This window comes from Meriones unguiculatus, chromosome 1 (genome assembly GCF_030254825.1).
Source record: "Meriones unguiculatus strain TT.TT164.6M chromosome 1, Bangor_MerUng_6.1, whole genome shotgun sequence".
Taxonomy (NCBI): domain Eukaryota; kingdom Metazoa; phylum Chordata; class Mammalia; order Rodentia; family Muridae; genus Meriones; species Meriones unguiculatus.
This window is the reverse complement of record NC_083349.1, coordinates 195,081,381-195,107,336: the sequence shown is the minus strand read 5'-3', so window position 1 is coordinate 195,107,336 and position 25,956 is coordinate 195,081,381. Positions and strand designations below refer to the sequence as shown.

Sequence of the window (25,956 nt, the reverse complement as noted above, 5' to 3'; positions counted from 1 at the left end):
GTACTTGTTCTGGCCAAGCTGATTAGCCAGCAATTGCCAGCAATGCTCCAGTCTCCACTAGTGCCCAGAACTTGGGTTACATTTGTGTGCAGCCACACTCAGCTTTAGTGTGGGTGCTGGAGATCCAAACTCTGGTCTTCATGCTTGTGCGACAAGTGTTCTTCTCCACAAAGGCACCTCCCAAGTCCCTAGATTTATTCTTCTCCAATCAATACTGTAACCAAGAATCTACACACATGATGAATTCTTAAGAGGCCCATGCGATAATCACTGGGTACATTACACTATGGCAACATTTCATTTGAGAGAGGTAGTAACAAAATTGGTTAAGAACCAAAGTCAGTCCACTAATGAGAAAATAAAAATTCTAAATTCCTCACATCTTTAGGATACTTGTCTTAAAGAGGTTCTTCATATAATCATAAAATATATGATAGTAATGAAGATCCTGTTTTACTCTGGGGTGGTTCTTATTAGTTAGGAAAAATATAACTTTCTGAACACTTCTAAGTTTTCATCTACTATCTTAACATTAAAACTTGAGACTATGAGGAATAATATGAACAATGGCAGAATAAGAATTGTTATTACACAAAATGAAATATGCTGCAAACAATACAGGTACTATAGTATAGTGTTGAGTTATGAAAGTTTAATTTTGTCTGAAAAATTCACTGATAAGACTTATCATTAAATTCTATGTTGAAACAGTGTCAGAGTCTGATGAAAATTTAAACAGTACCTAAATTTTCATGGGACTAATTACTTTAATTCAGTATTATGAGTTTTAAAATTCATCATTAGATTACAAATTCCTTGGGAGTCATAACTTAACTATGAGCATCAGACTAGTTCAAAACAGATAGTAACTTGCAACAGAAGATGGTAAGTTAACTGTTTTCCCTTTAGCGATCTTTTACGTAATATTCAAAAATAAACTCTAGGGGTTGCAAGAGGTTATCTTGGACTGGGGAGATGACTCAATGAGTGCCAGCTACATAAGCCTGGTACTTGATAAGCATGTATTAGTCTCAGGTTTGATCCCAAGCATCAAAAATTTAAAAAACAAGGCAAAACAAAAACCATAAACCAGAAAACTGCTCCTCATGACTGTTACGAGTTAAAATGATTTCGTGGTTATCATCATTTAAAGCAGACAATTATAAAAACTAAAAAGAATCCCTTCTTACAATAGATGCCTAAAGCTGTTCAATTCTTAGAAACATAAGACAGATTTGGGCATGGTGGCACAACACGTTTCATAGCCCCAGCCCTCAAGTTGGCAGAGGCAGGCAAATTCTCTGTGAGTTCAAGATCAGCATGATTTACATATCAAGTTTCAGGCAGTGAGGTCTACATGTAAGACTCTGTCTCAAAAATATATAAACAAAAATCAAAAGCCAAAAACCATAAAGTAGAAGGTAGTTGCCCACAAGAGAAGAGCTATTTAGTGAGTGAATTTCAATACTGCAAGATGAAAAAGACATGTTGTGTGACAACTTATATACAACTAATACTACTATACCATACACTTAAAAGTTTATAAGTTTCATATGATTATACACCAAAGACATAAAGACATTATTGAAAACTACAAATAAGCCAACAGTGTGACAAAACATGCTAAGTTCTGAAAAGCCTCCCAATAGTATAGTTTGTATCAATACATTTCATAGCTCTACAGCAACTAGGACCTGCTGAATGCCTAGTACAATGGTAAACACTGTATTGCCCTTTTACAAATGCTTTTTCAATTAGCAAGGAAAAATGCAAAAAAAAAAAAAAAACCAAAAACCCACAAACAAACAAAAAAGTGCTATCTACTTTCAAAGATTCCTAAGGTCTAATTACTCATACTTTTCGCAGAGGGAAAAAAACCCACAGATTTGCGCAGCACTCGTGGACAGGGTGGAACACAAAGCTCTTCAACAAAGAAATGTCCCACTTAACAGATGAAAATAAAAATTTCACTTACAGTGGAATAGTTGTATTGTCTTTTGGTGTGAAGAAAATGGTTCTTGAACTTCTGTCTCTGGAAGAGTCATCAGATCTGTGGCCATAGTGAGCTGACCTAAAGTGCTCTTTTTCTGTAGTGCGATTATTAGAGAATTTAACAGCAACATTATGTTGGGTGCCCATCCTTTCTGTCTTCGATAATTCATTGACAGTCCTAGATTGGTATGGGCTTCCTTTCTTTTCAAAGAACAGGGTGACAGGTCGGTCCTTTGTGGGTAAAGAAATGGAGGGACTGTCTTTTGTGGCAAGATCGGCATCTCTTTCAGTGACTGCTGATGGAGAACCTAGTACGCCAGCTTCTGCTTTACTTGGGATATTTGGAATATGCAAAGAAGATGGCCTCTCTACTCTTTGTCTTGACTGATAAAAAGCTGGTGCCAAGAGAGAATCCTCCATTCGTGACTGTTCAATTGTCTTGAAGGCTTTACGTTCCTTCTCTAAAATATATGTCTGCTGACGAATCTGTTCCATCATTTCTTTTTCATTCTGCTGCTGCAGCTGCTTTTGCCTTTTCTCCTTTTCAGTATTCAGCTTTTCTAACTTCTTAAGCACAGTACATGAAGAATCTGTATTCAAAGAAATCATCTGATCTCCTGAAAACTGACACTTCCTGGCTTCTGTGGCTTCTCTTTCTGGTAGTTTGTTTCTTTGGATACTTGTATCTAGCTGGGAACTTGTTTTCAGAGGTTCTTGATGGGGAATATAAAAAAATGTAGGCAGACTACTTGAAACAAAAGAATCTCTCAGCTGAGGTTTACAGGTGATAGGCTCAGAACTACAGACAAGCTCTTCCTTTGCAGCCCCAGAAGATGCTTCTTTTCCAGCCACTGCAAAGCTAGTTTCACGTGAGGCACTGAGGGAGTTGTCTTGTGAACCAACTTTCGGGTTAGTAGATACACTGGGTGATGAAATTTTCAATTCTCCCTCATTTGAAATGAGGGACTCAGGTTTGCTTTTTTGGTTCTCCTCACAGATCAGAAGTTCTAAGCTCCCTTGAGAGCTCTCACTATCAGGTGTACCCTGTGGAGATTGAAGGCCTTCAGGCATTAACTCTGTAGACCACCTGCGTTCATCTGAAGGCGATATGCCACCAAGACAACGGACTTTCAGCAATTCTAAGCTAAATATAGCTTGTTCTAATTCTCTCATTCTCCGACTTTCTCTTTTGGCCCGACCTACTTTCTTCTGATGGAGATCTTCCAAGGACTTGGGCCTCTGTCTTACAACCACATCTCCCTGCAAGTCTGTACCACTTTGGCTTCTGACTTTCTCCTGTTGCTTTTCTGAAGACTCCTTTGAGAAATCCAGTGAACTCTCATGGCTAATTCGATTACTTTCTATCACAGATTTATATTCCTCTATGGCTTTTACTCTGTTGTCGAACGAACAATCCTCCCACTCAGAAGGGTCTGAACCCTGAATTTGTAGAGTTCCACGTGCCTTGATATGCACCAATCCATGCTCTAGTTTTGTTTCTTTCAGCATTTGCTCTTTTAAAGCTTTATATCTATACAAAAATAGACAAAGTTGGTTACAGATAGCTCTTGGTTACCAATGAAGATAATTAAATTTACTACAGAAACACTGTTTGAGGTGGAGCCTTGCTATTCTTAACTATGTTCAAAGTTGGCCTCAAACTTAGCTAGGACTAGTATGTACCACTCTACTCATCTATGTATTTCTAAAACTAACTTGGATGTACTAGTTCAAATTTTCTTCTTCTTCTTCTTCTTTTTTTTTGTTTTTTGAGACAAGATTTTTTTTCTGTGTAGTCTTGGCTTTCCTAGATTTGTTTTGTAGCCCAGACTGGCCTCAAACTCACAAAAGTCTGCCTGCCTCTGCTGGGATTAAAGGTCTGTGTTACCATTCCTGCCTATCCTCTTCTTTACATAAATAATTCCTAACTAGATAATCTAGAAAAATGTTAGCTAGAATAGAGATCTGTGTTCATAAAGTAAGAAAAAAAAGTTGAATATTTCCAAATTTGTAAGACTAAACCAAATGCAAAAGTTTTTTTCTAAGCAGTTATAACCATAGGTCATGGAAGTTTCCAACCTGATTTAATTCAATGAACATTTATTTAATTTCTGCTACAGCCCACACAATACAGGTTAGAGCTGACAGAATTTTATCACAGTCTAGTGATAAAAACATAACTGATAATAAAAGTATTAAAGCAGGTTTAAAAAAAAAACTATGAAAACAGAAAAAAACGGTTTCATTAGCACAGATTACCTTTGTCGAGCTCGGAATCCTCTACATATTGACTGTAAAAGGATAATTTTGTTCCTTTGTTCTTTGTACTTCTTACTTTGCCTGTAGCCCCTCCATCTTGCCTGGATACAGGTAGCAGCCTTGTGCCTGCTCCTATAGAGTTCCTTCCATCGCTGCTGGATGATGACAGCTGCAGCTCGTAACTCCAAGTATCGCTGTCTCTCTAAATGAGCACGCCAGGAAGCCTGGAGAAGAGAAGCTGCACTAGCCATTACAAAAGCATCTTTCTCCAAAGCTGCATTTCTGATATGCTTCTGATTTAGGTAATTCCTCCAGAATCGCTAAGGGGAAAGAAAAGAGAAAATGGCTATTACCACTCACTTCATAAAAAAGGTTAACAAGGCTAAATGTCTATGTCATTAGTACTTTCAGTATATAAGTAGCTAAGCTGCTGGAAGATAATATTAATAATGATGATAACACTAATAACTATAATTGTGCTGATGCTCTGGGATTGGTCTCACCTATAACCTACCGCTGAGCTCTCAGAGGGCACTGCTGCTATAAGTTTAATGGAGACTAGTACTACTTTACAAGAGGTGCTGAAGATCACCTCTAAGACTGAAATGCCGTAACAGATAGGATCTACAGAGATGCCAAAGCCTTAAGCAAGTACCATGCCCACCGTTATGGATTTGCAACCACTGATGAGCCTAAATGTACCATACTGATGGAGGCCCTTTATGCTAAGCACTCAATCAACCTTATTGAGGTTGATGAACACAAGAAACTAAGAGAACAGAAAGGCCTCAGCAAAAATTCACCAAGAAAAAAAAATCCACGAAGAAGTTGAGGATTATGGCAAAAACCAAAAAACTTCAGGTAACACTATTATTCAAGAATACTTAAAATGTAAAGTAATAAGTAAAATCTTGGCTCGTTAGAAAATAAATAAAAGCCTTTTTAATCAAAAATTCTTATTTTAAACTGGGCCCTGGGGGCCCTGCAGAGACTGATACCCCAAACAAGGACCATGCATGGAGAGGATCTAAGACCCCTGCTCAGATGTAGCCCATAGACTCAGTCTACAAGTGAGGTCCCTAGTAAGGGCAGCAGGGGCTGTCTCTGACATGAACTCAATGGCCAGCCCTCTGAACGCCTCCCCCTGGGGGAGAGGGGTGCAGCCTTGCCAGGCCACAGAGAAAAACAGTGCAGCCAGTCCTGAAGAGACCTGAGAGGCTAGGGTCAGGTAGAAGGGGAAGAAGTCCTCCCCTATCAGTGGACTGGGGAGGGGCATAGAGGGTAAAGGAGGAGGGAGGGTGGGATTGGGAGAAGACAAAGGAGGGGGCCAGAGCTGGGATACAAAGTGAATAAATTGTAATAAATAATAATAATTTTAAAATTCTTGTGGATATTAGGCATATAATATAGGATAATCATACTAAAATCTGTACACCAAAAAAGCTAAGTAAGGAGGACGCTGAGTAAGATGTTCAATCCTCATTCAGAAAGGAAAACAGGATAGACACTGGAAGATAGAAAAAACAGAGAACAGGACAGGAGCCTACCACAGAGGGCCTCTGAAAGACTCTACCCAGCAGGTTATTAAAGCAGATGCTGCAAGTCATAGCCAAACGTTGCTAGTGTGCAGGGAATCTTATGAAAGAAGGAGGAGACAGAAAGACCTGGAGGGGACAAGAGCTCTATAAGAAGAGCAACAGAACAAAAAAATCTGGGGACAGGGGTCTTTTCTGAGACTGATACTCCAACCAAGGTCCATGCATGGAGATAACCTAGAACCCCTACACAGATATAGGCCATGGCAGCTCAGTGTCCAAGTGGGTTCCTTAGAAATGGGAACAGTGACTGTCTCTGACATGAACTCAGTGGCTGGCCCTTTGATCACCTCCCCCGTGTGGGAGAGGACAGCCTTACCAGGCCACAGAGGAAGATGATGCAGCCAGTCCTGATGAGACCTGACAGGCTAGGGTCAGATGGAAGAAGAGGAGGACCTCCCCTATTAGTGGACTTGGAGAGGGGCATAGGAGGAGATAAAGGAGGGAGGGCGGGATTGGAAGGGGATGAGGGAGGGGCTACAGCTGGATACAAAGTGAATAAATTATAATAAATAAAAATAAATAAAATTTTAAAAACAGGAAACATTCTATAAAAATTTAAAAAATCTTATTTTAAGCAATATAACCTAGATGAGGTTAACTGTACAATTTAAATTTTTTATATATTTTCATGCTCTGCAAATTAGTAAGTTCTATTTTCTTTCTTTTTATTTATGTATTTTCTTTTTGCCATGGTCTCTCTATTGTAGGTCTGACTGTCCTGGAATTGTATGTATATAGGCTGTCATGCTGCCGTGAACTCCAAGTAATCTGTCTGGTGTTACAAGGATTTGAGAAATGAATATACTGGCACAGGAGACAACTTTCTGAACTAATAGTGCAGGCACTGGTATCAGCAATTAACAAATAGGATGTCATGAAACTGAAAAGCTTCTAAAAGACAAAAGATTGTCTGTCAATAGAACAAAACAGCAGCCTAAGAATGGGAAAAGATCCTCACCAACCCACATCCAAAAGAGGGTTGAAATCCAAAATATACAAGAATTCAAGAAACTAGACATCAACAAACAAAATAACCCAATTAAAAATGGGGTACGGATCTAAACTGAGAATTCTAAACAGAAGAATCTCAAATGGCTGAGAGAAACGTTCCGCATCCTTAGCCATCAAGGAAATGCAAATCAAAACAACTTGGAGATTCCATCTTACTACACCTGTCAGAATAGCTAAAATAAAAAACACACGTGACAGCTCATGCTGTTAAGGATGTGGAGCAAAGAAAACACTCTTCCATTGCTGGTGGGACTTCAAACTTGTACAGCCACTAGAAACATCAATATGGCTCTTCCTTAGAAAATTGCCAATCAATCTACCTCAAGACCCACCTATGCAACTCTTGGGTACATACCCAAAAAACAACCCATTCTACCATAAGGACACTTACGCAACTACATTCATAGTGGCTTTATTCATAATAGCCAGACTAGAAACAACCCAGATATCCCTCAACTGAAAAGTGAATTTTAAAAAAGTGGTACATTTACACAATGGACTATAACCCAGCTGTACAAAAAACCAAAACAACAAAAATCATTAAATTTCCTGGCAAATGGATGGAACTAAGAAAAAAATCATTCTGGGAGAGGTAGCTCATACCCATAAAGACAAACACTGTATGTACTCACTTATAAGTAGATATTAGCTGTAAAGGATAATCAAGCTACAAACCCAAGAGAGTCTAAGTATTAAGGAGGGCTTAAGGAAGGACACAAGGATCTTCCTGAGAAGGATACAGAATAGGTTTTGCAAGTGGAATGGGGGCCAGTGAGGACAGGAACAAAAGGAATCAGGTATTGGTAGAGAATGGAGTGAGAGAAATACTAGAAGAGATGACTAGAATTGGGGGGCATTTCTGGAGTTGAAAACCCAGTGCAATGGAAATTCCATAGAATCTATGAGTGCGACACTAGCAAAGATTCCTAGTAATGGGGAACACCTGAACTGTCTATCCTCTATAACTAAGCATGGCCTCAAGTGGAGGGATTCGGATACCAAGCCAGCCACAAATCCTGGGTTCCACAGTTTGTTATGCCTGTAGGATGTGCTGGGCCTAGCATAACTGTCATCAGAGAAACCAGACTTTATTAAGCCAAATATTAGGCAGAGCACAGAAAGTTCTGCAGAAGAGGAAAGATTGAAAGAGCCAGAGGGATCAGAAACACTACAAAACAAAAAGAAAAACAAAACAAAAACAAAACCCCATAGCCCACAATCAACTGACCAGGGCTCAATTGGGCTCACAGAGATCAGGGAGCTGGTATGGGTCTGATGAGGTCCTCTGAATATATGTTATAGCTGTGTAGATTTGGTGTTCTGTCTCTAACTCTTCTGCCTGCCTTTGGCACCCTTTTCCTCCTACTGGGTTGCCTCACCCAGCCTTTCCAGCCTTAATGTGAGAATATATGCCTGGTCTTATTGTAGCTTATCATGCCATATTTGGTTGATGTCCCTGGATAGTCTGTGCTTTTCTGAGAGGAGGTTAAAGGGGGATGGATCCAGAAGAAAGAAGGGGAGAGAGAGTGGGAGAAGTGAGGGGAGGGAAGCTACAGTCAGGATATAATATATGAAAGAAAAATAAATAAAATAGAAAAAAATGAATATGATTCATTCTCATAAGTTTCATTATTATTTATATGTTTCACAGTAAAACTGTTCTGTTTACTGAATGAAGGTCAAACAAAGTCACTCTCACACAAAGAATTACTTTCTCATCCCACCTGGATAATAATCGATGCCTGTCTCAAATGAAGGAACTGCTGCCTACAGAGCAAGGCTCTAAACCACCTCTGCAACAGTACGATTCTGCGAAGCACTTCTTGATGAAGCAGATCTTGTAAGTGCTGTCGTTCATGTTCCTTTAGGAAAACCTATTAGAAGAAAAAAAAGGACAAGGGATAAAGCTTAAGAAGAAATGAAAACTATTCATGAATTGTTTCTGTGGTAAGCTTTCAGAGACAAACACATATAATAGCAGGCATGCAAATCAAGTGCAGAAAAATAGTTCTATCACCTGGACTAAAGTAATCACTCTCATACTAAATAAAAGATACTAGGACATGAGAGGAAATGGGAAAATGAGAAAAAGAACCAAGCTTCCAGTGTCAAACACTTTACTACTGTCTCTAATCTGGAAAAATCACTGCTGTAAAAGACCAGTACACCACTGGTTAATATGTGACAGTTTTTGAAAATGTTGAATCGGGGAAACTGAGAATCACAGATCTTAAAAACTGATTATAATATGAAGGAACCAAGAATAACCATCTATTTGAAATCTAGTATTCGTTAAAGACTTCTTACTCACCACAGTCAAAAGCAGGTATATACAAAGGATAAACTAGACATATCTCCTTGAAATACAGCTATGGTTCATCTTTAAGGGCAAGTAGATATTATATATCAAGAGTTAAAGAGTGAACTACTAAGGACTGGAGATAGAAGATCTTACCTGAGCAACAGCAGGAGTTAGAAAAACTAAAACCCCTAAAAAATAACCCTTCATAAATTACTGTTAACTATTATGATGCTACAATATGGAAGTGTTTTTTGTTCGTCTTGTGTTTTCTGACAAATGCTCATTTAGCCCAGGCTGGCCTTAAAATTCTCTGCAGTTGAGAACGGTCTTGATCATTGATTTTCCTGGCACTGCTTTCTAGTGTTTGATTTATAGACAGACAATACTACTACCCAGACAATAAGGAAAAGCAGTCAGTATGAGTAAGGAAAATATATACATTTTTCTTTTTTAATTTTTATTTAGTTATTATTTATTACAATTTATTCACTTATATTCTGGTTGTAGGCCCCTCCCTCCTCTCCTCCCAGTTCCACTACCTTCCCTCTCCTTTTTCCCCCTACGCCCCTCCCCTAGTCCACTGATAGGGGGAGGTCCTCCTCCCCTTCTATCTGACCCTAGCCTATCGGGTCTCATCAAGACTGGCTGCATCATCTTCCTCTGTGGCCTGGCAAGACTGCATCCCCTAGTGAGAGATGATCAATGGTTTTTCAAGACAGGGTTTTTCTGTGTACCATTGGCTTTCCTGGCCTCGCTTAGTAGACCAGGCTGGCCTTGAACTCACAGGAATCCACCTGCCTCTGCCTCCCTAAGTGCTGGGATTAAAGGCATGCACCACCATGCCTGAAGATACATAAATTTAATGGGAGTCTATTGAGCATGAGGTCAAAGTAAAGAAAGTAGCATATTTGAGTGATTTTAATGGGCAGAATGAGTTAAATGGAATGACTAAAATAGAGCAAAAATAGCAGTTTAATATTGTCAAAGTAGGGCTGAAGAGATGGCTCAATGGTTAAGAGCACTGTCTGCTCTTCCAGAGGTCCAGAGTTCAATTCCCAACAATCATGTTGCAGCTCACAGCCATCTACAATGTGATCTGATGCACTCTTCATGTATGCAGGTATGCATACAGATAAAGCATTCATATACATAAAGATAATTAAATCTAAAAAATATTATCAAAGTAATAAAGAGAAAATTATGTAAAGAATAGAAATAAAATGAAATCAGAAATGGAGAAACAGGCTGAGATATGAGAATCATTTCGAAGAAAAAAATCAAAAGAAATTTGGTAAAACAAATCAGAGAGTAAGCCCAAGATGATCATGGTTTTCTGTTTGAAAAATGAAGGAAGGAGAGGAAGAAATATAAATAAAAGATAACAAGTTATTGTGGACAAGGTAAGTTGGTCATTTCAACAGGCTATGACATGATTTGAATCACAGCTGAAGGTATAGTCAGAACTAGAGTACTGGCCAGAAATTCTGTGACTAATACCGATTACAACATTTCATTTTATGTTGCGGGGGTAGGTCAGATAACAACTATTAACAGTCAGTTCTCTTCCACATACCACATGGGCTCTGGGATTAAACACAGGTTATCAGGCTTGACAGCAAGCACCTTTATGCTAAGCCATTAAAAAAAGAAAAAAAAAAAAGACCTAGGATCAGTTAAGAGGGTTCACTGGGTAACAGTGCTTGCTATGTAAGCATAAGAACCTAAGTATCATCTTATGAACATAAGATAAAAGGAGAACCAACTCCTGAAATTTGTCTTCCATGAGTGTGCTAGCATTCACACATTACTCACACAAACATACAATAATACTAATAAATCAAATTTATGGGCCCCCAAAATAGCAGAGTAGGTAAAGGCACTTGTTGCCAAGACTGAAATTTCCAGTCTTATTAAGGGACTCAGATGGTAAAGCAGGAGAGCTGACTCCGTATTTTTGCCGCTGACGTCCACAACCATGCAATGACACATCTCTGCCTATACACATGCACATAAATTAAAAAACAGATTAAACAAACAGTAAGTACATCCAAACATTTAAAACCACTTAGCTTAATCAAATTCCTTGTAATACTTGATACGTACTATCTTTTCATAAAACTCATAGACAAAGACAGGTCTTATTAAAGTATAAAATACTCTCAATTTTGACTAAGGCTATATATACTTACCATGGTTTTTCCAACTTGATAATTATCGGGATTAATATTGATTTTCCTTAAGAAGTCTTGAATGTTAAATTTAGATGGAATAATATTTCGAGGAAGAAGCACATGAAAGTGGCTCACAAAATCCTGAAAAGCAAAAGAAAATGGTTTCAAATCACTAAATACCTACATGGGTATTATGTCCTAAACTGACTGACTATCCTTTTATTACTGGGTTTCTCAGTCTTTTAATAAAAAGGAAACTTTACTTAAAGGAATGCAATGGGAAAGAATATGAACACACTGCAAGAAGGCAGTGAGCCACATGAGTGAAGGTACTCTAGGGTCTTTTTTATCATTCTTTTAAAAGTAGAAGGCGGCAAACTGGCAGGGCTAGCAAGAGCAGGTATGAGAGTAACCAGAATTATTATATACATGTATGAAATTATTGAAGAAGAATTATTAATAAAAAGTAGGATGAAACAAAGTATTTTTTACTTTAAAATCTAAATAAGGGCCAGAAGAGATGGCTCAGTAATTAAGAGCACTGGATACTCTTCCTACAGTCGGGGTTGGAGTCCAGTCATCCACGGCTGCTCACAGCCATCTGTACCCTGTGCAGGGGAGGATGACAACTGCTTCTGTCCTTCAAAGCCACTGCGCTCTAAGGGGGTGTAACTATACATGCAAGCAAAACACCCATAAACATACAACAAAAACATAGAAAGATCTCTTTAAAATAGAGTTATAAAAACACAGTAAGGGGAAAGATACCAAGTTTGAAACATTATGTTATCAAATGGAAACTAAGTTAAAGTTAATTATTTTTTTTGAGAAGGCCATACTAAAAACCAGAGAAAAGTCATTTCACAGGAACCTGAAATCTTAGTAAGGGGAGAAAAGAAATACAGCAGCTATTTGGACATACCAGTGAGAATCAAGCTTTTTCTTTCCATACTGAAAAAACTGCTCAGTTCCTGAAAGTTTCCAATACAATTTTTACCCATAGAGCTGTATAGCTAATGATTGCTGAGTAACACTCTAGTAGTTTCCTAGGTAAAAATTCTTACTAAGAAAACTTACGGGAAAACCAAATGAAGCCTTTTTATTTGACTAGATAATTATGACTGAATTATTTCATTTATTGGAAAAAATCAGTGTGAAAACTACTAAATTGTGGTCACACTTAATAATGGCAAACATTCAGATCAATGAGAATAGCCAACTACTGTATTTTATCACAACATATACGTTCAACAGGACTGCTGTCCTTCCAAAAGAGTGAGTACCCGCAACTCTTTTTCAGCTCTATATAAAAATAGCAAAATTAAAACATGTGAACAAGTCCCAAAATATATAATAAGCAACACATGTAGAAACAATTTATTTGACAAAATACGTATGTATATACATATATATTCATATAAAATATTATATATTCATGTAAATATATTATAGAAGCAAATAACCTGGAAAGAATATTTTGAGCTGTATCCTGATTGGCGAATTCGAACTGTTTCCAGCATCCCAGTGTACCGAAGCTGTCTTAGTACCAAGGTATCACTGAATCTTAAGGGCAGCTAAAACAAACAAAGAAAAAGGTTAGTAGATCTCCAAATTTAGATCTGTCTTTAAAGGACCTTTGAGTATCCAGGGACTGACAGATTAAGATGCAGTTGAAGAATGAACAAGCTCTTCTAACCGGCAACTTATATAAAGATGACTATCCTCCTGGCCTGGAGTTATGAGGGTGAAAGCAACTTTCCAGGCTCCTATAGTCAAGAATGCAAATGAACAACAAAGCTTGGTAGAAATGTGGCTGTGCAGATGTCTCACAACTCAGTCACTGCAAACTAATGTACTTAACCAACTGTTGTTTATAATTCTGTGTTTCATCAAGATGTTAATCTGGTAATGTCACTAAATAACTGACCTACTTCAACTGTTACTTAAGCTAAAAACTGACAAAATTTGTTGTTTATTTCCCTAATACTTCTGCTTATGACACAGGCATGCAACACAGAAAAGGGGGATATAAAACACTTGTAAGTCCTGGGAATGTTAAACTGGTTTATTACACAGGCAATCACAGGATCTTGCTACCTACCCTAGGTGTCTCCGTTGCTACATTTCTAGGCATTCTAAAGAGATAGATGTATTTGTAGCTTCTGGTATCACATCCTGGTCAGCCTCTTAATGTTATTTTTAACGATCTGGGATTAAGACAATCCCAGATGAATAATTCAAGTTAATAACAGACTTAACATATATATGGGTACTGTTATATATATGAACAGATATAGATATATACAGAACTCATCCTAGGACCTCAAACACTATCAACTCAACTTTCAAACAGTAAGGTCTCAATAACTGGAACTCAAACTTCTAGTCAATACAAGCAGAAACTAAGCGCTTCATAGCTGTACGCTATTAATACTCAAAAAGGACTATAAATTTAGTACTATAATTAGAGTAGATTACACAGATGAAATACTGAAGTCATGGAATAATGAAGTAACTCAACTACAGTCTGTGTGCCACGACATACATGAGGAAGTCAGAGCACACCTTACTGGAGTCAGTCTCCTTCTACTATATGGTTCTGAGAATAAAAATGTCACCAAACTTGAGTCAGGAGCCTTTACTTGCTGTGCCATCTCACAAGCGACAAAACAACACTTGTAAACAGCAGAACCGCAGACTGTTGATTAAAAGGAAGTAAACTATGGCTGATAATGCCCACAAATTGTCCTCTGGCCTCCACATGTGCACTATGGCACTTGTGCACATACACATACAAACAAACAATCAAGAAAGATGAACTTCATCTCTGCTGTATTTAAGCTTTTTTTGCTGCAAACTTTTACCTCTTCTGAACATGAAGATGACAAGCAGATATACACATTATATTTTGACAAGTGCTAATTAAAGGCACTACAACAGAAAAAGTAAGGGTAAATATTTCTAAGCATAAAAATACTAAACAATTTTTAAGAGACATAGACTATACCCAAAAAGAGGAGATTAATTAGCCTTTAGAGTAATAAAATTTTCATAGGAAAAAAACCCTTTTTTTTTTCTGATGGCATTTCAAAGGGTATTAATAGTTGCCTCTAAGACTCTAATACATGCTGAATCAACTCCACAAATATATATAATTTTCTATACAAAAAGTATGCACAGTTTCTCTGATCCCATTTAAGGGAATTCAGATTTTCTTTTGAGGATCTGACTGGTGTGCTGTTATGTATAGGATACTTTTACCTTTTCAGCATTTGAACGGATGCATTTTACAAAATAGGGTTCTGCCTGACCGAGTGTTTCCATCAGCTTGCTTAAGGAGGCCTGCAATAGAAGCAGTGACATTAGGAAGCTCTTCCAGTCAAGACATGACAATAAGCAGCTTACAAATATAAACAGTGTGGCAAAATATGCAAAAACCTTCTAGACATACACAGAAGGGTTTGTTTCTGAAAAGGAAATTGTGTATATTCCTATTCTGGCTAAAGCAAGAATTGCTAAATTAACCTTAATCTTAAAGCTCATGCCCCAGCAACAGTCATTATTGTAGATACATTTCAAAATACTCTAAATAGAGAATAGTTTTTCACTATTCTTCACATTTCACTATTCTTCACATTCATTAAGTAACTTTGCTCAAACACACATTTCAGGTAGTTCTTCTCCCCCAACTCCTATCTTTTCTCTGAGATAGGGCCTTTATATTTGACCAAGGTTGACCTATAATAAGCTATGTAGCTCAGGCTGCCCTTAACTTGTAATGTGCCTATGCCAGTCCTCTGCATGCTGGAATTAGAGGCATATGTCACCATGCCCTCCCCTGATATTCTTCCATTCTGACCAACTTTTAAAATCATCCAGAAAAGAAGCTCTACCTTAAATTAATTTTTATGTTTATGGAGGATGTAGTGATATTCTCTCTTCTACAGTTGGTTTTATGCATATCTCATTAAGTCTGGCTAAAGGCATTATCAGTTTTTGATCAGCTCAAACAATCAGAGCTTTTATTTTACTTACTTTCTTCCAAAAGCCTTCAGGTTTCATTTGTTTTCTTTTTCTAAATTTTTCTTTTTAAGATTTATTGTATGGCTGAGCATCTTTCAGATTTATGCCCATAAGTGGTATAGCTGGTCTTGAGGTAGCACTATTCCCAGTTTTCTGAGAAAGCGCCAAATTGATTTCCAAAGTGGTTGTACAAGTTTACATTCCCACCAACAATGGAGAGTTCTCCTTTCTCCACATCCTCTCCAGCATGTGTTGTCACTTGAGTTTTTGATCCTAGCATAAAGAGGACTTAAGACCCCCTGCTTAGATGTAGCCCATAGATGTAGCTCAGTCTCCATGCGGGTTCCCTGGTAAGGGGAGAAGAGACAGTCTCTGACATGAACTCGGTTGCCTACTCCTTGATCACTTCTCCCTGGTGAGGCAACCTAGCCAGCCCACAGAGGAAGAGGATCCAGGCAGACCTGATGGGGCCTGATAGGCTAGGGTCAGATAGTAGGGGAGGAGGACTTCCTGTATCAGTGGACTAGGAGAGAGGGATAGGGGAGGAGGAGGGAGGAAGGAGGGTGGGACTAGGAGGAGATGAGGAAGGGGGTATAACCAGATACAAAGTGAATAAATTGTAAATAATAAGAAGAAAAAATATTAATTTTATTTTTAGTTACGTGTCTGTGTGTGTCTATGTGCTACAGTGCTGCTGTCCACAAAGGCCCAAAGCCACAGAGTCCATGGAGATGGAGTTAGAGGTAATTGTTCAGCACCTGTTTGGTGTTAGGGACCCAACTTGAATCTTCTGCCAGCACATCTGCACTCTAAGCTGCACCTCTTAGTTACAGCTGCACAAACTTCTGTTTAACTTTGTTTCTTTCCTTCTGTCTCCTGGCTTTGGGTTTAACGTATTCTTCAATTTCTATTTTACTAAAGAAAAACCTTTGATTCTTGGACATACAACCTAGCTCCTTTTCTAATAAAACACTCAATACTATAGCTTCTTAGGCATATAAATCCTATCCCATCAATGATCTTGCAGTTCACAGATTTGATCTGGCATGAGTAGAATAGGTAATGACCTGAAACTGGGCACTGATACTGGGCGGTTTCTTCTTCTTGTGCAAATGAAGAAGAGATTTGGTGATTCGATCCTGAAGGGTCAGTCTTGTCAGGTGCTTCAAAGAATTTACCTCCAGCAAGTGCTAAAGACAAAGGGAAAAACATTTTATATAAAATATCACCAACCTGTTTTCATTATTTCCAACTGTGACATATTTTTTTTTCTATCAAAGTGGGCAGTCCTCTGTGTTGATTAATCATATCAGAGTGTGAGGCCTACCTCCCATCAACAGGATAAGGATAAAAGACAAACCCATTTTGGCAAAAGTGTTGGCTAGCTAAATTTCCATTCTAGCATGCCTTTTCTGCAAAACCAGAAATCACCTCTCGGATTTATGTTTACTTTGTGTTACTCTGTGCAACGCTGTAATTACTCACTTCCAAAACTACGCACACAAACATTTTATGTATGAATATGATCACATGAAAAATCCGAGTTAGTAGCCATTCTTCCCTATCCTTCCTCCAAAAGCTACAAAACTCAAAATTAAATTATATTTCCCAAACAACTGCATCTAGAATTCTGGAAATGGCTTAAATTTAACAGTCAAATGTTGTATGAAACTGGAAAGGAATAAGTGAGGCAGAGGCTCTGACTATTAGTTTTGTTCTTTTGGCAAAATACTCAAAACAGCACTTTCAACTTTCTTTATTCCCAATCTCTAGGCATTAGAGTTTCTGAGTGTTCAGAGCCAGAGTAAAGGTCATCTGTTTTCTCACAATTACTACAGTATTTGTGAGAATAAATATAAGTTTATCTCTGTGATCCTTTTTTTTTTTTTTTAATCTTTTGAGACAGGTTTTCTCTGTGTAGCATTGGCTGCCCTAGAACTCAACTATGTAGACTAGGTTGGCCTTCCTGCCTCTGCCTCTCAAGTGCTGGGATTAAAGGCTTGTGCTACCATCACCCGGCTGTGATCCCCTCATTATATATTTGGTAGTGCTCATAAGCAGCAGGATGGCATCGGCAGGTTCCTTCTGACTGGTTATAACTGGAGCTCAAGCTGAGGTGATGTTTTACTCCTCTAGTCTTTAAGGATTAGTCATGTGCATAATTAGTTACATCTTTTTTACTTTAAAAATATCTCTAGTAATATACTATTATTTTATTCAACTTACAACTTTTACCAAATAATTTCTCAACTCTCTCCAATTGAAGCCTGACATAAAATGTGACTAAATTCAATTCAATTACAGCACTACAGAAGAAATGAGAGATACATCTCTCCCTGGAGTCCTAGGCATGTGTATAGCACTGATACTGGAGTGGATACAGAAATTCTGGTACATTTACACAGTGGAACACTACTCAGCTATTAGAAACAAGGAAATCATGATATTTGCAGGCAAATGGTAGGAACTAGAAAAGATCATCCTGAGTGAGGTATCCCAGAAGCAGAAAGACACATAGGGTATATACTCACTTATAAGTGGATATTAGACATATAATATAGAATAAACATACTAAAATCTGTACACCTAAAGAAGCTAAGTAAGAAGGAGGACCTTGGGTAAGATGTTCAATCCTCATTCATAAAGGAAAATGGGATGGATATCAGAAGAGGGAGAAAACAGGGAACAGCACAAGAGCCTACCACAGAGGGCCTCTGAAAGACTCTACCAAGCAGGTTATTAAAGCAGAAGCTGAAAGTCATAGCCAAACTTTGGGCAGAGTGTGGGGAATCTTATGAAAGAAGGGGGAGATAGAAAGACCTGGAGGAGACAGGAGTTCCACAAGGAGGGGAAAAAAAAAATTGGGCACAAGGATCTTTCCTGAGACTGATACTCCAACCAAGGTCCATGCATGGAGATAACCTAGAACTCCTGCACAGATGTAGTCCATCGCAGCTCAGTGTCCAAGTGGGTTCCCTAGAAAGGGGCACAGGGGCAGTCTCTGACATGAACTCAGTGGCTGGCTCTTTGATCACCTTCTCCTGAAGGGGGAGCAGCCTTACCAGGCCACAGAGGAAGATGATGCAGCCAGTCCTGATGAGACCTGATAGGCTAGGGTCAGATGGAATGGGAAGAGGACCTCCCATATCAGTGGGCTGGGGGAGGGACATAGGTGGAGAAGAGGGAGGGAGGGCTGGAATGGGAGGTGATGAGGGAGGGGGCTACAGCTGAGATACAAAGTGAATAAATTGTAATAAATAAAAACAATTACAAGTAAAAAAAAAAAATCACCCTAGTAGTAAGATTTTAAATTTCTTATTGTAAATACTCCTTCTGCTGTTCCTCTTCATGTAACTAAGTACTGAAAGATAAAGCAATGACTCCCTAATTAGCAACTTTTGTACTCTTTGTTACCCTGGCAGCCTTAACCAAAATAATAGCCAGTGCCACTACAGCTCTGTTTTGAGCAGTGTAGGGACCACCCTGGCAAAGTAAGACACTGACTACAGCTGACTAGACTCTAGCTCTTGAAGACACAGCCTAGCTAGAGCTATTTCAAACAACTTGTACCAGAGACTGTTTGCTATGGAAAATTTCAGTGAATTGTAGATGACCCTGCAGTCATTTAAACCTAATCCAGAGAGAGAGCAATTGCTCTAGAAGCATAGCAGAGATTGTTCTGGCTGGTACTAAAAATAAAAGGTGATGATAAAAGGTACTCATAAGCTTTCTTTGTATGAGTAGTATGCTGTGATTGGTCAATATATAAAAATACTTAATTTGCATATAAAGGAAAGCTGCCCAGGTGCTGGGTGTCACCATCTGATGGTGCCTCAGCTATTATTGAAATGCTGAGCCCACCCAACAAAACCTCTCTCAAGTGAGCTTTCCTTGTGGGTACTTTTGGTAGTAAGGGATGAGCTGTTATACTAATAAAAAGAAGCAGAGAGAAGCATCTGTCTCAGGTCAAACTACAAAAGTAGCAAGGCAGCTGACTGCTTAATGGCTAAAGAAATAAAAGTCGAGAGGTTAGCAAGCCAAGTAGGTAGGGGTTAGTGTAGCACCAAAGAGGCCACTTCTACACTTTAATAGGAAAGAAACGCAGGCAACAAAAATAGGACAGAGAGCTAATGCTGAAGGATAAACGAATGTAGGGAGTCAAAGAAAGACCCTGGTTACTTGAGTTTCAGAGATGTCAAAACTTTAGGGCCAAGGGTCCTAAGGCTGCTATAACACTGGCCTCTAACTATGCTAAGGTTAGACCCCATGCAGGGTCTTAACACTAGTAGACCCCAATATCTGAAGCTTGCATGAGATCTGTAACACAAAAAGATGCGACCTGCTGCTCCTCCTGCAATATGCCTACCACGGCTCACTGAAGATACATAAGGAGCCAAAGCCAGCACTTAAAAGATTGACTCCTTGCCTACCCACACTTGTATCTGGCTAGAGCAAGAGGACCAATGAGCTGGTGGGTAAGGACTTCTACCACATTAGGATACAAAAGAAGGTATTATGAAAAATGGGTTATCATTAGATATTAAATCCTTTGGTACTTTGACCCTCAATTTTGAGGAGTACAGAAATATAAGCAATGAACTTCCATTTATAAGCTAACAGTTCAATGATATATTTTAACACAGCAGTAAAAAGACTAAGGTAATTCTCATGTTGTTAAGAATGATTCAAATGGGAAATAAAGCTAACTGATCCTGAGTATAAAATTTGCCAGGGAAACAACACAATAAAAACTATTTGAGGTGTGAGAAATGAGAGAAAAGGAGGATGCCAAAGCAGAAATATACAACAGGGCATGTGGTGGTTTGAAGAGAATGCCTCCATATGCTCTTATGTTCCAGTGTCTGTTGAAACTGTCTGGGAAAGCTTCAGAGGTGTAGCATGTTAGAGAAGGTACGTCATGGGGGTAGGTGTGGTGGTTAAAAACCTCATTCCCATTTAGCTCGCGCTGGCTGTGGATCAAGATGTGAGCTCTTTAGCTCCATGACATGACTGTCATGTGTTCTACCCCCTCTAAAAATGTAATCCCCAAATAAACTCTTTCTTCTATATATTACCCTGGTCATGGTGACTTATCACAGCACTACAAAAGTAGCAAAGACAGAGCAATGCAAAATCACTAAAGGAATGCACCTCAAAAGAATAGTTCATGAAAGTCTATTAAAGTGGAAGTGACAATTCTGAATTATTAGAGAAAATAAAGAGAACCCCCACAGCACTATTATTATAGGTATTATCTTGCAGATGGGTTAAACTGTAACCCATGCAAGCAGCCCCATTTCAGGCGGGTACTTCTCTGCATCAAACTAACCTGTTATCTAAAAGATATGTCATCTCAGATCTCTGGATGTGTATAAACTAAATGCTAAATTTGGTACAATCCAAGGGGTCTGACAGAGGGCTCTTCAAATGACAAGGATTTAATTTACTCTGTAAAACTTATGACTTCCTAAGACATCTTCTAAGATGTCTTCCCTTTTTTTGTTATTTGTACAAATTTATTTTTAATTAAATTTTTATTTTTTTACATTAATTACATTTTATTTGCTTTGCATCCCAGCTGTAGCTCCCTCTCTCATTCCCTCCCAATCCCATCCTGCCTCTCTCATCTCCTCCCATGCCCCTCTCCAAGTCCACAATAGGGGAGGTCCACCTCCCCTTCTATCCGACCCTAGCTGATCAGGTCTCATCATGACTGGCTGCAATGTCCTCCTCTGTGTCCTGGCAAGGCTGCTAACCCCTCAGGAGCCAGCCACTGAATTCATGTCAGAGACAGTCCCTGTTCCCCTTACTAAGGAACCCACTTGGACACTGGCTACATCTCTGCAGGGGTTCTAGGTTATATCCATGAGTGGTCCTTCGTTGGAGTTATCAGTCTCAGAAAATACCTGAGCCCAAATATTTTGGTTCTGTTGCTCTCCTTGCGGAGCTCTTGTCCTCTCCAGGTCTTTCTATCTCCCTCTTCTTTCATATGATTCCCTGCACTCTGCCCAAAGTTTGGTTATGAGTCTCAGCATCTGCTTTGATACACTGTTAGGTAGTCTTTTAGAAGCCCTCAGTGGTAGGCTCCTGTCCTGTTTCTTGTTTTCTCCTTCTTCCAGTAATAAAAACTTAGGTTGAGTGATCTGGCTTCAGGTGTATATGACACAGTGGAGCTTGGATTGTAAAGCTAGTTTGGTGGTTCAGAGGGTTGAAAGAGCTTAAATTTTCTCTAACTAAATAGGCTTTTGAAAAACTACATTCACTGGCCTTACATAGAGACACAAGAACTTTAACCTGGTACACCTTAGATAGATACTTTAAGTTTTCTTTAAACAATCAGTGCCCTGTATCTGTACCTTTGTAAGTGTGGCATCTGGATTTATATTATGTGCTTCCCTTCTTGAGCCATCCAGCATTCATTATTTTACTACTCTATATTTTTTTGAGCCCAACTTTTTAAGATTCCACATATGAAACTCAGCACTATGTCTTCATCTGGTATTTTTCACTACACATAACCATCTTTAAGTTCAGTCCTATGGTTGCAAATCACAGAATTCCTTCTTAAAAGATTGAGAAGAATCCCACTATGGCTATAAACTACGTATCCTTTATCCCAACCCTCTGTTCACTGAGCAAGCCCTCAATTATTTCTTTATCTTGGTATTTTGCCTATTTTAAACACTGAAAATTTTAATGCTGATCTCAGCTCTCATGGGATAATATATACCCAGAAGGACTACTGGCTTATACGCTATGTTTTTACTTTTTTAAAGGAATATCCATACTATTCTCAAAGTATCTGTACTTACAATACCCATTTTTCCATGCCCCCACCCATACCGCCACAAATGCTGAGTTGAACCAAGGGTCTCTCCTTCATGCTGGGCAAGCACTTTAGCATTGATTGACCTATATCTCCAATCCAACTTTCATGTTTTTGATAATAGTTGTTCTAACCAGAAGTATGAACTGATATCTCATTGTGGGTTTTATTTGTACTACTCTGATGATCAGTGTGATGTCAAGCGTTTTAAAAATAATGTGTCTGCTGGCCATTTGCATGTCTCCTTTGGAGAAAGGGTTCTTTGACCTTTCTTTCTTGAGACAGTGTTTCTCTGTATAGTTCTGGCTGAACAGGAACTCACTCTGTAGGCCACACTGGCGTCAAACTCTGAGAAATCCCCTGTTTTGACAGCATCTCTAAGCTTGGAAAACAAACACAATAAAAAGTAGATCCTTTGCTTGCCTACCTAAAGCTCCTCCCTGTATGGTCTAGAGCAGGGGTTCTCAACCTTCGTAATGCTGTGTCCCTTTAATGTAGTTCCTCATGTTGTGGTGACCCCCAACCATAACATTATTTTTGTTACTACTTCATAACTGTAACTGTCCTGCTATGAATAGTAATGGAAATATGTGATATGTAGGATAACTGAAATGTGAACCCCAAGGTTGAGATGCTCTGGTCTAGAGACTCAGGAAATTGGAATCCTTCCAGAGGTAGGTAACTGAGAAGTACTTCCTTTAGGTGAATGCAGTAGAAGCGTGATATCCAATGTACAGATGACCTTGTTTCAGGGACATTCAAGACCTGATTTTGTCTCAAGAACAATTAACAGGAAAGAGCCAGGACATGCACTCTTACGGTTCCCAGGAGTTTACTGGTTCTACAATGCAGACTAGCTCTGAGATCAATCTAGCACTCTCAACCCTATTTTTCAAAAAAACTTCTTTTGAATATAAAAAACTATAAAATTCAGTGTCAGTGTTCATAAATGAATGTTATCAGCATAAGGACTTACTTATCCAGTTTCTTATTATCTAAAGTTGTGTTTCTACTACAACAGTAGACCTAAGTACTTACAGCAGACTGCTGACCCACAGAGATTGTTTAACTTCATAAAAACCCTGTGTAACATCTTTACTAGATGAGAATTACGTAATAACTAATAACGTAATAACTAGAAATGTTTTCGTAATTCAGATTTTCACTTAAGCCTGGCTGAAAGAAAAATGAAAAGCAGCAATTACTAAATAGAGCTTGCATATTCAGGAGGTTTTAAAAATACTAAAGAATGGTTATTTATCACCAGTAATTATTTAACTGAACTATTAGACATATCCATTTCCTAACAGATTTTGTTATGTCTAAAATGGATTAAATTAAGTACATAGTCTCTATTTTGGACATACATAAGATTTTTCTTATGTCTGATTTATAAGCATTTGTGGAATAAATAATAAAAATAGTTAATATACAGGGAACTAATAAGAAAGTTTTTTCCACAGGGAACAGAACAGGAGCCTACCATAGAGGGCCTCCCAGCAGGATATCAAAGCAGAGGCTGAGGCTCACAGCCAAACTTTGGGCAGAGTGTGGGGAATCTTGTGAAAGAAGGGGAAGATAGAAAGACCTGGAGGGGACAGGAGTTCACAAGGAGGGGGAAAAAAAATTGGGCACAAGGATCTTTCCTGAGACTGATACTCCAACCAAGGACCATGCATGGAGATAACCTAGAACTCCTGCACAGATGTAGCCCATCGCAGCTCAGTGTCCAAGTGGGTTCCCTAGAAAGGGGCACAGGGGCAGTCTCTGACATGAACTCAGTGGCTGGCTCTTTGATCACCTTCCCCTGAAGGGGGAGCAGCCTTACCAGGCCACAGAGGAAGATAGTCCTGATGAGACCTGATAGGCTAGGGTCAGAAAGGAGGAGAGGAGGACCTCCCCTATTAGTGGACTGGGGGAGGGGCATAGGTGGAGAAGAGGGAAGGTGGAATTAGGAGGGGGCAAGGGAGGGGGCTACAGTTGGGATACAAAGTGAATAAATTGTAATCAATAAAAAAATTATTAATTTAAAAAAGAAAACACACACACACAGAAAATTTTTACACAGTACTCACCTTTGGAAGAACAGGTTTTGATTTGAAATTTTTGTTTCTCCTATAAAGATAAAAACATTCATTAGAAGAAAAAAAAAGCCTATAGTATAAATGAGTGATAAAAGAGCCTTCTTGGTGCAACTAAATTCCTCTATTGGGGAATGTGAGCCTTCTCTACAAAACATTTTTTTCAGTTAGCACTGAAAAAAAGAGATTAAAAACAAGACCAAGATACATAAGAAATAACAGCACTGTAATTTGGATACAAGCAGAGTTGAGCCTGAAGATCAGTGACATGGGGCTGTACTTTCAAAGCTTTTAAGTTTCGCTTTTTGGTATGTAGTTAGGGTTCTATTTTCCAACACCTACCAAGATTTATTTCTACCATTAAAAGATTTAAGATATGTCTAAATTTTGTAAATAATTAAAAATATACATTTCAGCAAAACATAATCTTTCATTTTAAAAATTAAATTTTTTCTATTCATTTTTCCTACTCATAAACAAGATTAACGTTTATTATGGCTTCAGAAAAGAGCAAATACAGCTCAATGCTTAGAACATTGGCTGAGAAGTTGTGAAGTCCTATCATGAATCTAAAATTTTCTACCTATGCAAGTATTACTTCTCTAAAGCTTGGTTTCACTATGATAGTCTATAAAGTGAAGAGTAAGACCATGTGTTTCTTAGCATTGTTGAGAGAATTAAGTGAGTTAGGACACATTTCCAAAGTAGAGGAAGACTCATATAAACTAAGCCTATTGGCAGTAAGCAATTACTTCAATAGAGATTCAAAACTCCAATTTAGGCATAAATCTAGTTTACGACACATTAAAAATAAATAGCGAGAAATGCCTGAAATAATTAATGCTATCAACTAAAATTTACTTTAGTTTAATGGAGCACCATGCAGAGTTATCACCATATCTACAGCAGCTCTTTCCTCAGGTAATGTCACATGAGTTTTGTATGACACTAACATGCTACCATGCACCATATGCATGAGTTTTTCTTGTCCAAGTACTACATCCAAAGAACAGTAATTGTAGCAATGCCAGGAAATCATAAAAAGCTAGGTTTTGTCTTTCTCTAGAAGAAAATAACAATAATCATTCCCTGTAATTAATATTTACTCTTCTCTGGTTTTTGCTAGTGAATAGGGAAAACTAAAACAGGAAACAAAGCATTAGACTCCTATTTTTAAAAGCTAAATACATATCAATCTTTTTTTCTTAATTTTTATTATTATTTATAATTTATTCACTTTGCATCCCAGTTGTAGCCCCCTCATCTCCTCCCAGTCCCACCCTCCCTTCTTCTTCCTTCCCTATTCCCCTCCTCCAGTCCACTGATAGGGAAAGTCCTCATCCCCTTCCATCTGACCCTAGTCTATCAGATCTCATCAGGACTGCCTGGATCCTCTTCCTTTGTGGGCTGGCTAGGTCACCCCACCAGGGAGAAGTGCTCAAGAAGCAGGCAACAAAGTTCATGTCAGAGACTGTCTCTTCTCCTCTTGCTAGGGAGCCCACATGGAAACTGAGCTGTCTATGGGCTAATCTGAGCAGGAGGTCTAGGTCCTCTCTATGTATGGTCTTTGGTTGATACATCAGTCTCTTTAGTGCCCCTGGGCTTTTTTGTTTTTGTTTTTTTGTTGTTGTTGGTCTCCTCGTGTGGCTCCTGTCCCCTCTGGGTCCTTTTATATCCCCCTTCTTCCATAAGA

At 38.6% G+C, this 25,956-nt stretch overlaps 1 protein-coding gene across 6 annotated transcripts in view; it reads right to left on the bottom strand.

The window, feature by feature from the left end:
- The window catches only part of Myo9a (myosin IXA), a 223,638-nt gene that overhangs the window by 60,154 nt on the left and 137,528 nt on the right, over positions 1-25,956 (bottom strand). For all 6 annotated transcript variants that reach the window (XM_060375378.1, XM_060375373.1, XM_060375386.1 and 3 more), the window contains 8 exons: positions 24,258-24,297; positions 16,424-16,546; positions 14,595-14,675; positions 12,797-12,907; positions 11,352-11,474; positions 8,585-8,734; positions 4,252-4,571; positions 1,976-3,523 (listed from right to left, as the gene is read on the bottom strand). In XM_060375378.1, the coding sequence (XP_060231361.1) occupies positions 1,976-3,523; positions 4,252-4,571; positions 8,585-8,734; positions 11,352-11,474; positions 12,797-12,907; positions 14,595-14,675; positions 16,424-16,546; positions 24,258-24,297 (2,496 nt within the window). The remainder of the gene's footprint in view (positions 1-1,975; positions 3,524-4,251; positions 4,572-8,584; positions 8,735-11,351; positions 11,475-12,796; positions 12,908-14,594; positions 14,676-16,423; positions 16,547-24,257; positions 24,298-25,956) is intronic.